Source organism: Brienomyrus brachyistius, chromosome 3 (genome assembly GCF_023856365.1).
Source record: "Brienomyrus brachyistius isolate T26 chromosome 3, BBRACH_0.4, whole genome shotgun sequence".
Taxonomy (NCBI): Eukaryota; Metazoa; Chordata; class Actinopteri; order Osteoglossiformes; family Mormyridae; genus Brienomyrus; species Brienomyrus brachyistius.
The window spans coordinates 25,843,336-25,856,454 of NC_064535.1; the positions used below are offsets into that span (position 1 = coordinate 25,843,336).

General features: G+C 49.7%; 1 protein-coding gene across 15 annotated transcripts in view; it reads left to right on the top strand.

Annotated features, from left to right (window-relative positions):
• magi2a (membrane associated guanylate kinase, WW and PDZ domain containing 2a) overlaps window positions 1-13,119 on the top strand; it is a 135,311-nt gene that overhangs the window by 76,069 nt on the left and 46,123 nt on the right. For all 15 annotated transcript variants that reach the window (XM_049008709.1, XM_049008710.1, XM_049008711.1 and 12 more), the window contains exons 3-6: window positions 837-956; window positions 2,835-3,050; window positions 4,866-5,076; window positions 7,572-7,651. In XM_049008709.1, coding sequence (XP_048864666.1) covers window positions 837-956; window positions 2,835-3,050; window positions 4,866-5,076; window positions 7,572-7,651 — 627 coding nt within the window. The remainder of the gene's footprint in view (window positions 1-836; window positions 957-2,834; window positions 3,051-4,865; window positions 5,077-7,571; window positions 7,652-13,119) is intronic.

Genomic DNA, 13,119 nt, shown 5'->3' on the forward strand with positions numbered 1-13,119 from the left:
AGGCTTGTGGCAGCTCAATCGTACACCATCAGTGTGCCCCGGTTTCCAAGAGCAGTGTGCGGCTTTCAGGAAATCTCAAAGGGTGCACTGAGTTCTACCGCAGCCTACTTAGCACCTCGGTGTTGCATATGCCCATGCTGACACCAGCAGTTGGCAGGACCTCCGGAGGTGATGATTAGCTAATTACCGTAATGTGGGGCGCTTTGAGAATTTTCTGCCTTGCAGGGTCGTGCATGTTGCACTTTCACAATTAAATTAGATACTGTTGCTTTTGCTTGGACTTTTGCTTCTGGTTTTTAAACGCTCTTTTGGTTCTAAGGCCAGATTCCAGAGGACATTGTGGCTGGTTCTTTGTTTGAGGGGCCTTGCGTGGATTCCGCTCCTACCTCCGTCGTGAAACTGCCTCATTTTCCACCAATATCGAAATGGATTCGTTGCTCATCCCTCGCTATGGATAAGAAAAACTATGCTTATATGAGATAATGACAGGGCAGCTACCATAGGTATTTATCCATTAACCGTTTCCTGCTAAATGCAGAATCTGATACAGTGTCAGTCAGTGTTTGAGGGCACAGTCTCTTATTACTGTAGTGTGTAGAATTAGTGCATGTAAAACACCAGGAGATTTAAGGTAAAACAAGCTGAATTTTGATGGGGTTAAAACGTAGAGATGTAGCCGATATAGTCTTACTGGCAAATATGGATCCCGCCTCGGGACACTCTTTGGCAGAAGCCTTTATGGATCCTGTCTTGCCGTGTTTGGACCTTGAAGGTGACCTTCGTTGTCCATATCCGAGAAGAGTTAACTCTTAGCTTCTTTCTCTCTGTGTCTACAGGTACAACGAGACAACCCAAGGAAGGAGAGGTCCCAGGGGTGGACTACAATTTTGTGACCGTTGACCGGTTTATAGAACTGGAGAAAAGTGGGGCCTTACTGGAGAGTGGAACATATGAAGGTAGGAGGGACGTTTGTACTTCCTCCTGTCCTCGCGGTTTGACGTGTCGCAAGTGAATCGAATCCTCCTGTCCTGTCCCTGTTCCTGCTTGTCCCCTCCATTGTGAGTACACTGGTACACAGGAATGAAGAGTATTGAGGGCCAGGTTCCCTTTTCCCTAGGAGACCCACTTCCCTTTAGGTAGGGCACCCAGACCTAAGGAATGACCTCACTGCTACTTGTTTCTCAACACTTAAGAGAAGCCTTAAAATACATTTAATCCCTTGACTGTGTGGCTTCTGGAGAGCTTCCACTCGGTCACATTTAACCCCCTGCTGAGAGCTAATACCTTGACGAGTTAAGGGAGGGATGTATCTTACAGACTAAGGGCAAATGAGACCCTAGTCCTCGGCAGCTCGAAGCCTTGTGTCTTTGAGTTCTTTGTTCCTCTTCTTTTCGGCCGGGCTTGTGATTCGACAGCATGTGGGCGTCCTGCCCCATGTGAATGTAGGGATCTCATTTCCTCCATGGCCAACTCCAACACATCTTGAAACAAATGGTTCTACAGCTAATAGTCCTGGCTTCCGCTTCTGATAGTTATTCACTCTTAGTTAAAACAAACAAGGGGAGATGCAAATGATGCTTTGGGCCCGTGAGGCCGAGTGTTGCATTTCTCTGTCGTTTTCTTTTCGAAAAGTAAATTGCAGATGGTCAATTTAACGGTTGGCTGACGACATTACAGTACCCCCCACCCCGCCACTCACCCCCCATGCGAGATTTGTTCCTTGTCTCAGTGTCTTCGGATGGATTCTCAGGGAGCGCCGTCCTCTTTCTGGATCGCTGCTCCTCCATCATTCGCCTGTTAATTTGTGATGCAGATTAAGGGAGACGAAGGGGAAGAGGGTGAGAGAAATTATGACAGATTGATAGTGGTGAGGAGGGCAAGGGTCCCCCCCACCCCTACATAAACGCCGATATCTGTCAGTGGGCAGATGAGATTCCAGCTCGTGGGGTTTCAGACTGCTGCAGTCGCAGTCTTTCCCATTGGATGATTGCGGCCCGTGTGAAGATTAAAGCCCTTTCTCAGGTTCACTCTCGTGTCTGCACTCAACCCCTTTCTGTAAAACACCTTAGCTGGAGGTACGCCGGGGCTCCTCCCTGCTCTCTGAGTCAGGGACGTCCGGCAAGCAGCTTGCGTGGAGGCCGTCGGGGCCCCCACTGGGATTCCAGAGCCTTTCACCCAGACTGGCGTTGGTCCTCCGGATAGAAATGCCGTCGGAGGCTGTTGTGTCTGGGATGGCCGGAAGTGGGCGGGAATGTCGACCGTGGGTGTGGAGCTGCTGAGCCTCCACTCAAGCTGTTGGCGAGCGGATCTCAGCCTCGGCTCCCAGCCACTCCATCTGGGTCTGCCCCTCATGTGAGTCCCGTGGCAGCCACGTGACGACTGCATGCACTGGGGGAAACGCTCATCACGCTAACGGGGGGCCTTGGCACGGACGTCTCCTCCATTGGGACGCTGTTGTAGCCAGCGCAGGTACCTCTACGTGGGCCTAGTACCCAGGATTTGGACCTGGACCCAGGGGAAGGAGTGAGTGGGTGAAGTGTGAAACAGCCACACAGGAAGGGTGGGGTAAAAAAAACACTCGGGAGGGCAGGGCTCTGTGTCCGGCCAGCTCACCGTCTGCAGGAAAGGACTGACATGCCGGATTTCTCAAGTGTCATGCAACCAGTTGGAACACTGGTCGGCTGGATTGTGCTTTGGGGGGACGATTGTATACCTGTGGGGTTAATCAGGCTGCGTTAGGTCTGTTTCATGAAGGGGTTTTCGTTTTGAACACCGGCAGTCAGCGGTCCGCAAAACAAAGAGCAACACACGCCCTCCTCCTGTCCCCCCTGCAGATAACTACTACGGTACCCCCAAGCCCCCGGTGGAACCCACCCCTCTGCTGCTAAATGTAACGGAGCAGATCCTGCCTGGCGCCCGACCCAGCGCAGAGGGCAAGAGGAAGCGCAACAAGTCCGTCACCAATATGGAGAAGACTGGAATTGAGCCCCCTGAGGAGGAGGAGGAGGAGAGGCCCATCGTCAATGGCAACGGCGTCAACATCACCCCAGGTTGGTTCCCTCCCGGCCGTGTGCCTGATGTTGGGGCAGCGGTGCAGTATTAATCACCTGTCAGGGAGACACCATCAGAGAGCCAGGGCTGCCTACAGTAATGCCTGTAAAAGCAGAACAGGCCTTCACCACCCATGGCCTTTGTGGTCAGACTCTGCTGGTGAAGGCCATACTGACAGATTATAGGGCCTCTGGTACAGAGCATCACCTCTCACGGCATGACATTGTCACGCATGGTTCTTTTTGTCATGTTTATATAGTTTGGTAAAAGTCATACTTACTTCCTGCACACCATAATGCCGAATAGGCAATTCTATGGCAGAGGTAATTCCATTATCAAAATGTCATGCATTTGGTGAAGAGTGCAACCCATTATGAGGTATAATTTGATAGTTGATGGTATTTCAAGCCAAGCGAGTGACGTCTTTTCAAACTGTAGCCAAGTTCCATTGCAATCCTGTTATCGTCGAACTGGCCAAATATATAAAATAAATATGAGACGACAAGTGAAGCAGGCGATGAATCCAGAACAAAAATTATTAAACAGTGCACAGCAGAATCCCTGAGGCTCGGGGGAGAGTTGTAGTGCAGGACCACTAGGGGGCACTGCTCATCTATCTGCACCATGCAACTCGTGGGTTCAGGTACAGCATTTCTTTGGGTGTGAATTCGGGACCCCTGTCATCTTCAAGGCCCTGATGTGCATCGGCAGCACGGGGAGCTGACCACTTTGCCCAGATCGATTTCCGGGAGTATAGAAGGATTATTCCATTATCCGTCGCATTTTTCTAAATTAGCAAAAGACCCGTTTTTCTGATCCAGTAACGAGGAGAGCAAATCAAGCCCCTTATTCAGTTATGTGCCCGTATCGATCCGTCAGAGTAATTGAGTTATCAGTCTCTGTTTTGTAGATCCTGTGGACTTTCAAATGAAAAGCAGAGAAGCCAGAGGCTTGACAACAAACAGAACGGAAAAGTCCTGGTATCCCAAGCCGCCAGCTTGGAACTGTTCCACTTTGCTAGAGGGGCGGGGTTGTAACGCAAGTGAAGCATTGGTTAGGGAGGTAGCTCTTCATTAGAGACAAAGTAATCACTTTGTTTGTGTGTGGGCTGGCAAACTAACGAATGACTGCTGATTTTTTTCTTTTCTTTGTTTTCTGATCAGCAGATCTAAAGGAAAGCAAGTCTTCGTATTCATTTTTTTCCATGGCTCCTGGGCGCCTAGTCCCAGTGATGGGCCAGGTCGATACGCTGACTCTATGATCTCAGCAGATAGCTCAGCTTCATGGATTTCTTCTTCACGCTGTCGTCTCTGGCTCCCACTCTCTCTCTCCCCCGGGGGCCGTCAGCAATCAGAGCTCTATCGAGCACCGGGGCCCCTTTCTCTCACTCTGTCTTTCTCCAGCTTGTCTGTCTCACACAATCACACACTTGCACACGCTTTCTGAGTTGTGATTCAGCGATGCCTTGTTGGCAGGAAAGAATTCGTATTGCCGGCACACTTGAACAAAAGCACTCATGAACAAAAAGATGTATAGATAGATGGATTCATATATATAACAGGCATGTTGTATTAGAGACACAAAACAGCCTCCTTTCAATATAGACTTTGTGCCCAGTCCGTTTACATCACTGCCTTTTATCAGTACTTGTCCCTCTGGCTATGGAATTCAGTCATGCCCTGAGCTCTCAGTTACGCACAGAGCCTTGTCCTTCTCTTCTCTCTCTGACTTTGTCAGTTCATCCTCTGCCTTTCATTGAGAGGGGCACGTAGCAAGGATATCAGCTCTGACTTACCTGCCGTTCTTGCTCATAGAATCCAGCGAGCATGAGGACAAGAGCACGGATGCATCGGGCGACAGCACCACCCAGAATGAGCCTGCTACACTCGCCTCCATGGAGGTATCCAAGGAGGAGGGAGATCCCCCCAAGTCACCCCCAAAACCGGATGAGAATGATGAGCTGGGGCCCTTACCTGACAATTGGGAGATGGCCTACACAGAGAAGGGAGAAGTCTACTTCATTGAGTAAGTGTAACTGCCTTTAGAGAATGGAGAGGCCTGGTCCATTGAGTCAGTGTGATTGCCTGGAGTGGCCTGCCTCATTGAGTCAGTGTGACTGCCTTCACAGAATGGAGAGACCTGGTCCATTGAGTCAGTGTGATTGCCTGGAGGGGCCTGCCTCATTGAGTCAGTGTGACTGCCTTCACAGAAGGGAGAGACCTGGTCCATTGAGTCAGTGTGATTGCCTGGAGGGGCCTGCCTCATTGAGTCAGTGTGACTGCCTTCACAGAAGGGAGAGACCTGGTCCATTGAGTCAGTGTGATTGCCTGGAGAGGCTTGCCTCATTAAGTCAGTGTGACTGCCTTCACAGAATGGAGAGCCTGCCTCATTGAGTCAGTGTGACTGCCTTCACAGAATGGAGAGGCCTGGTCCATTGAGTCAGTGTGATTGCCTGGAGAGGCCTGCTTCATTAAGTCAGTGTGACTGCCTCCACAGAATGGAGAGCCTGCCTCATTGAGTCAGTGTGACTGCCTTCACAGAATAGAGAGGCCTGGTCCATTGAGTCAGTGTGATTGCCTGGAGAGGCCTGCTTCATTAAGTCAGTGTGACTGCCTCCACAGAATGGAGAGCCTGCCTCATTGAGTCAGTGTGACTGCCTTCACAGAATAGAGAGGCCTGGTCCATTGAGTCAGTGTGATTGCCTGGAGAGGCCTGCCTCATTAAGTCAGTGTGACTGCCTTCACAGAATGCAGAGCCTGCCTCATTGAGTCAGTGTGACTGCCTTCATAGAATGGAGAGGCCTGGTCTATTGAGTCAGTGTGATTGCCTGGAGAGGCCTGCTTCATTAAGTCAGTGTGACTGCCTCCACAGAATGGAGAGCCTGCCTCATTGAGTCAGTGTGACTGCCTTCACAGAATGGAGAGGCCTGGTCCATTGAGTCAGTGTGATTGCCTGGAGAGGCCTGCTTCATTAAGTCAGTGTGACTGCCTCCACAGAATGCAGAGCCTGCCTCATTGAGTCAGTGTGACTGCCTTCATAGAATGGAGAGGCCTGGTCTATTGAGTCAGTGTAACTGCCTTCAGAGAATGGAGAGGCCTGGTCCATTGAGTAAGTTTGACTGCCTTCACAGAGAGTGTGGACTGACCTGCCTCATTGAGTTAGTGTGATTGTGTTCTCTGAGATAATTGAGAGGCCTGCCTCTTTGTGCTGGTGCGTGAGGGAAGTCTGCTCCAACAGAATTGCACATACATCCCTAGCTTTGAGCATGGCGGGCAGAATGTTTACAGACAAACACAGGCATTGCACAGTGTTGAAGAGGAGTGGTTCTTGGTGTGAGCACAGCAGTGTGCTCTGTTTGTTGGCTGGGAGGGGGTAGCTGAGCAGGATGCAGCATTTCTGTTTAAAAGGTGGTTACGTCTCATCTCCACAGTGGGTCTTGTAGCAGACAGCTGCGGACGGGTCCTTGATTACATGGGCACTCAGAGGTGGGGCTCAATATGGCAGTGCAGGCCGCTAGCTGCTATCCGGCATGCTATGTGCCGCATTCGAACACCCCTTGCCCCAAGGACCATACCCTCTAGGGATGTATTTGGCTCGATGAGGGGTGCAGCCGAAGTGAGGGGGAAGGTCAGCTGAGAAGCCGTGTTCTGGGAGGCTGCTTGTCTGACAAGATGTCATACCACTGTCATGTTTATGATAGCAAAAAGCAAAAGATCAAGGCATCAGTGCATATGTACCTCTCAAAGATGCAGCTAAGTGCTGTTTTTGCTCGCTTTCTCGGCACAGAGGGCGGCTGCTCCCCACTGCTCTCTGCTCTGCATATGCTCAGACGCAGAGGTGCTAGCTCCGTGGCCCTAAAGTAATTATCCAGACGCTTCGTTCACGTGCGTTTTCCCAACTATTTATCCATTTCACACCTTTAAGTCCTATGTGGAAATCAGGTCATGCTCAACCTGAGATCCGTCCCTATGCACGACTTCAGGTCTCATCACGGCATCGTCATAGAGCTTGGTAACCAGCAGGAGGCGCCATCCGTTCTAGACCACGCCTCTGGTGGGATGGAGGAACGTCTCTCTTTTCTAGACTACTGTAGGACGCGGTCCAACCCCTCCCCCTGGCCCTCCGCTCCCCTGCGCTCCTGCCCCCGGTCCTGTCATCATCTTGAAGGGAGCGCATTGTGGCTTTAGACGAGCTCAACAGATTCATTGAAGTTTTCTTGGCTGCCGCCCTCATCTGATCTCCGTCCAGTTTGTGCCGTGGAGTCGCAGGCGTGACGTGATCGGCCAAGTGCACAGCTGTTAGTTCCCATCACTCACACGCCTCTCTCGGGATAATTAGGAACCGTAAGCAAATTAAATGTGCCGACGGTGGTTTTGAGGAGCGTTGTTTTCCCTTTTTTCCGCCCATCGGTGAGGGAAAAAGCAAAGGTTCAGTTCTTTTTTGGAGAGAGCTTCCTCCATACCGCTGAGGCTCTTTCTCTCTCCCTCTTTCTCTCTTTCTCTCTCTCTCTCTCGCTGTAGCCACAACACCAAGACCACATCATGGCTGGATCCACGACTCGCCAAGAAGGCTAAGCCACCGGAGGAATGCAGAGAGGATGGTGAGTCTGCCTGGCCGCCGCGTGTCTCTGCTGTGATGCTGCTGCCCATTTGGTCTTGTTACACTATTTCTCTTTTTGTTTTTTTGTTTTTTTTGCATTTTTGGATCTGTTTTTGATCAGGGTCATTGGTGCTTGGGACATTGAGCCAAAGGTTTTAGGAAAAGGTTTAAGGGTTACATAGGATGTAGCGGCGGAGGAGAATGTTCTGGGGGACATGGAGGGACCGGGGCTCATGCACTGCTTTCGCAAGGAGCTGCTCTTGCTGAGTGTTTGCTGACCGACCCACCAATCATTAGCGGGACGGCCTGCCTCTAGAACAGACTCGTCTTTATGTCCCCACCACCCTGAGCGCTCTGCACACTGGGAGAGAGTCCCATTGCTTTGTGTGTGTATGTTGGTGGGGGGTGTGTGGGGGGGTGTAATCGTCCACGAGCTTGGGAAACGAAAACCCAGCTCCGCAATTGGTCACCATTAGGCCCCATCGATCTGCGGTCTGACTCTCCTGAGGAATTGAAAAGCAATATCTCTCTCGGAAGATTTAAGTGCTTTGTTGTGACGTGAATTTCAATGCCGCTTCCCTGTAGCACACCAGGGTCCAGTTTCATTTCTGCATTTAGGGAATGGGGGGGGGGGGGGGGGGGGGGGGACGACTGCAGGCTGACTGCTGAGGATGCTTGGGCGAGCTTCCTCGGGCACTGGGAGGGGTCAGCTCCGTATAGAGACCACGCTAGCTCACAGAATACTGCCGATGACCACCGTGGTGCGCAGCTGACATGCGAGTGGCATGATGCAGTCCGTGACTCTCTGGGCTGATGGACGCGCCGCCTCCATAGCACCTGACGCTGGGACCTGCCAGGCTCCCCATTTCTATTGCTTTGGTTATGCCCTGGAGGTGATCGGGCTGTGCTTTGATTGGTTTTTACAGGATTACACTGGCTGGCCTCATTGGAACATTAACCTTTATATGCCCGGGAGAGGGGGTGTACAGGGCAGTTAGGCAGACAAACACACACACACACACACACACACATACAGGTTTGTAATCATGTCTTTGTGGGGACTTTCCATTCATGTTTATGGGGAAATCCCTAATCCCAACATGACAACCTTAACCCTTACACAGCCCTAACCTTACCCATAAGTACCCAAACAAGACTTTTGGCATTTTAATTTTTTTGACTGCATTCACAGATCTTACTGAGGACCTAAAAATGGTCCCCACAACATCAAAATAACAGTTTTTTTTTACATTGCGGGGGACATTTGATGCCCACAATGTAATATAAATGCACACACAACCCTCTGATTCAATGCTCTAGACTGGACTGACAATATATAAGATCCAGAATAGTATCCAACTATGTGTGATTAAATCAGATGTGCTTGTCCATCCTACTGTGTGGTGAAGGGAAACTAGTAGGTATGTTAGCTGTTTGCCCCCTGCCTCCCCAGTGTCCCTTTCGGGAGGTGGGGGGATGTATCTGATTGCTGTCTCAGGAGTGAGCGTCATGTGATCTGAATATTCCATATTTCCTGTTGTCGGTATGGATTTGAAAGCTCTGCTTTTCTGGGCTTCGGATCGCAGATCAGGCCCCTTGGCCCATCTCGTCCATTTAGTACTCCTCTTTTTACCAAACTGATACAGAGATGCTGTATTAAGGTGATGTATTCTAGTGATTCAAAATAAAAAGTAACACAAATGCGTAAGTTAATGGCACAAAAACATAATGTGCCGTCAATGCGTCGAAAACCAATGACGCATGCGCCGCATATGTCAAACCTTGCGCTCATGCGGCCGCAGATCGGACAGGTGCCACAGATCAGGCAGCGACAGTGGTGTCAAAAAACCGAAGCGTGATCTTTTTAACTCGTCCACAAGGAGCCGCCTCCTCGCTTCTCTAACGCTCAGCTTCCACACTGATGAGCCCCTTTAGGCTCTCTCTGGTTCCGGAGTTTACAGTAGTGCATGATTTGTGTTTTTGTGTTTTTTTTTTTAATACCACCATATGCCGTATACTGGGGTGAAATGTGCAGAAGGTATGACTATTAAAAAATATATACTGCCCAAATCTAGTGTCCAAACCCCCCGCCCAAAAATATAGTTTCCTTTAGTTTCCTTTCTCATGTTCTCTGTGTTGTATTTGCTGCCCCTACCATACTACCCTTGAATGGGGCACAGATTTTGTCACCATAAAGACTCCTACCCGGCCTGCCGGTTTCAGGGATTTGGGTACCGTTTCTCAGCCCTTTTAATGGGTGGTCCAGCAGAGGTAAGGATCCTCCTCCTGCGGTTGTGTTTAGGTTTTCATGGGTGTCCTCTGGTGCCATCTGCCCCACCGGTCTTGAACCATGCATCTGCTCGTCGTGGACTGCCTGAACATGGCCTGTCTCGTTTCCCAATAGTTTAGAACATGGCAAGGAGCCAGGGAGGATGTAGTGACTAGAAATATCTGTTTACTATTTGCGTGATCCCTGTCAGCGACCTCCCCCCTAGCCGTGCGTGTGCAGCGTCTGTCTGTGTGCGTGCGCGGGTGCTCGCGTGCAGCACGTCTGCCAGCAGGTTCCCACTCTTCAAAGGCGCGTGGGGACCAATCTGCCATCAGCGTGAAGTTCTCCGGTGTGTAATCTCGCCTGCTGCTTCCACTCGTTTGAGACAGGAAAACGAAGTAACAAGAATGTCTTGCAGTCGAAGTAAGGCGCCCTCTCTTCCATCATCCACATTATGGAAGCGTTACTGCATGTTTACCAGCTGGGTATCTTCATGGGGGACCTCTTCCCCCTCTGTGTCTCACCACCTTCTATGTCGGCTCCCTCGTCCCATTGCAGCCAACCCACAACCCTCTCCGTCAATTGGGAGATTTGAGATTTTCATTCATGTCTTTGCCCTTAAACAACAATTTCCATTCAACTTATGTCTGTTTGTATTTTATTTTATTTTACTTTGCTTTTAGCCCTCTTACCTCCACAGTTGGCATACTGTGCCTGACACTGATGTAGCGAGAGCAGCATCGATTATTATCTTAAGTCTTGCTCAGTACAGAGGGTAAATCAATGCCTTTAATAAACACAGAGATACTGTTTATATTGTTGTATCCATAAGCCCTTGGCTAAGCGATCCAGTTGGATCAGAACACACGTCCCACCTAAAGGGACTCCAGGCCTCCCCCCTGGCTTTGATGTGTCCTATTTGTACAGAGATGGGATAGTCTCACTCTCAGGTGTTGACATTATCCGTCAATAGATTGGCCCCATCTTCCAAATGCTAACCTCTTAGCTTCCAAGTTGACAAGGTCTCCTGAATGCTGGGATTCTGTGAGACACACTTGATTCTTTTTTTTCCTGTTTTTTTTATGATTTGTTTGTTTTTTTTAATTTTGGTCTTTGCTGGAGTTGATCTCTGGTCAAGACCTCACTAGCTGTTTTCCAGGGGTTTATGTATGTTGTATGTGTTAAGCATTTTTGAGGGCATAGAAAAGAGGGAAAACACGGCACCCTCTGTAATTCCGGGGGGGGGGGGGGGGGGGGAGGATTTCTCTCCCTTTTGTGATCGACAGGTATGTTTTGACAACCAGCCAGCTTGCTGGCTCTCAGAACAGACCACCTTGCGTAATATCAAGTTTTCACTTCTCATTTTTGACACGGAAGAGTCAGTCTTCATACCGATTGACAAGGGTGGTTTTGACAACCGACAAACCTGTGAGTCTCTTTAGCTCTCCGGACGTAAATATGCAGAACTGGAAGCAGTCTTCATGATATTTTCTTTTTAATTTTGCGTTTGTTTTTGACAAGGGGGAGGAGCCTGTGTCAGGATAGACAGGACTTTTTTTATTTGGGACGCCAATATAAGGGCTCGGATCAAGATAACAGGAGAGAAGCAGGTCGCAGAGGGGCCGCGGCGGGGCGCAGCAGTGGAGGGTCAGCATCCACAGGCCTTTCAGAGGCATCGATTCTCACCTTGGAGGCCCTGAGGTCCGGCTTCTGCATTCCAGTCACGTCGCGGATCGTTCAGGGAGCCGTTAAAGATTGATGATGCTCCTTGTTTTTCTCCCCCTCCAAAACACAGACCCTTTCCAATGTCCATGGCCCAGAAGAACACGGACAGCCGACATGTGAGGGGCCAGAAAGACGGTCTGGCAGGTCTGTGCCTGTGCTGGTGGCGGTGACCGTCTCGTTAAAGGTCACGGCCACACATTCCGGGGTAAAAATTACCCCGTTTGTTAGCACAAACAGCAATGTAATTGATTATATTTTCTGCTGGCCTGGGCATTCGAGGCCGGACCAAAATGGGAACAGGAAGGCGATTCCTTTGTGCCAGGCTCCTACTGCGAATTGTTAAGTCCAAATAAACCGGGCCGATACTCCGCCGTGCTGCGGCTTCATAATAGCACATAACTCTGTGCAATTAGCAGGCGGAAATATAGGGATGTGAAAGAGCCTTCAGTGCAGACAAAAAGGCTTCCTCCTGAGGTTGCCATGGAAGCCGTCTCCCCTTGCAACCAGAACGGGGCTAGTGTTTTAAGGTGGCCCCGCATTAAAAAGGTGGGGATTTAAGGTGGCTAAAAAGTTTACGCTGACTTAATTCAGTTGTCTCGGCAGGGCGCTATGGTTCACAGGATCACGTTATTAAAATTACTGTATTCTTCAGAGCGGGGGGGTATGGGGGGGCTGAAGGGAGCTTGACAGGCCTCTTCATCAGCATGTACCCCCGGTCACAGGTAAATCGATTTCTCCACTGCCTGGCGACCCACAGTCCCTTCAGTCCTACAACCAGGCGAAATCAGGCCAAACACCTGCCAGCCAGACCCAGCTAGAAGGATTGCAGTTATGCTATCCTCCCCTAGCTCAGCAAGCATTGCGTGCCACTAATATTGCAAAGGTTGTGGGTTCAAATCCCTGGGAGCACACGGTTCCCTCTATTGTACGTTGCTTTAGATGTAAGTTCAGATAGATATAAAGCTTTCTTTTATTAAACACTAAATCTGGACAAGGCGCTTTCAGACTGACAAGATGGTGGTTTACTGCCATACGCATCCGTAAGGAAAGATTTATGTGAAAAAGACAGACCCCAAAAATCCATTTGCCTGGTTTGGCCCCAATATCATTGCTGCTTGAGCTGTTTTTATTTGATAAAATTAGAAAAATAGATGAAATATTAATGAAACTCAGAGCGCAGTTCGTGCTTGAAAAGGTCCCACTTTGAGATTTGCTTTTACTATGAAAACGAAGACCTGAAAGTAGAGCACATGGATACATATGTAGTAAGGCTTCATTAAATGGATTGAATAATGCAGCTGATTGACAGTGCATGAATGCCCACTGAGGCCCCCTGCTGGCACTGAGGTGTGACGCGGCTGAAACGGGAAACTCTGCACTGATGCCACGGACCGTGCCAGATTACTGCTCTACATTTATTTACACTTACATTTATTTCTTTATGCTTTTGTCTCGAGTGAAGTACAAGTGCAGCA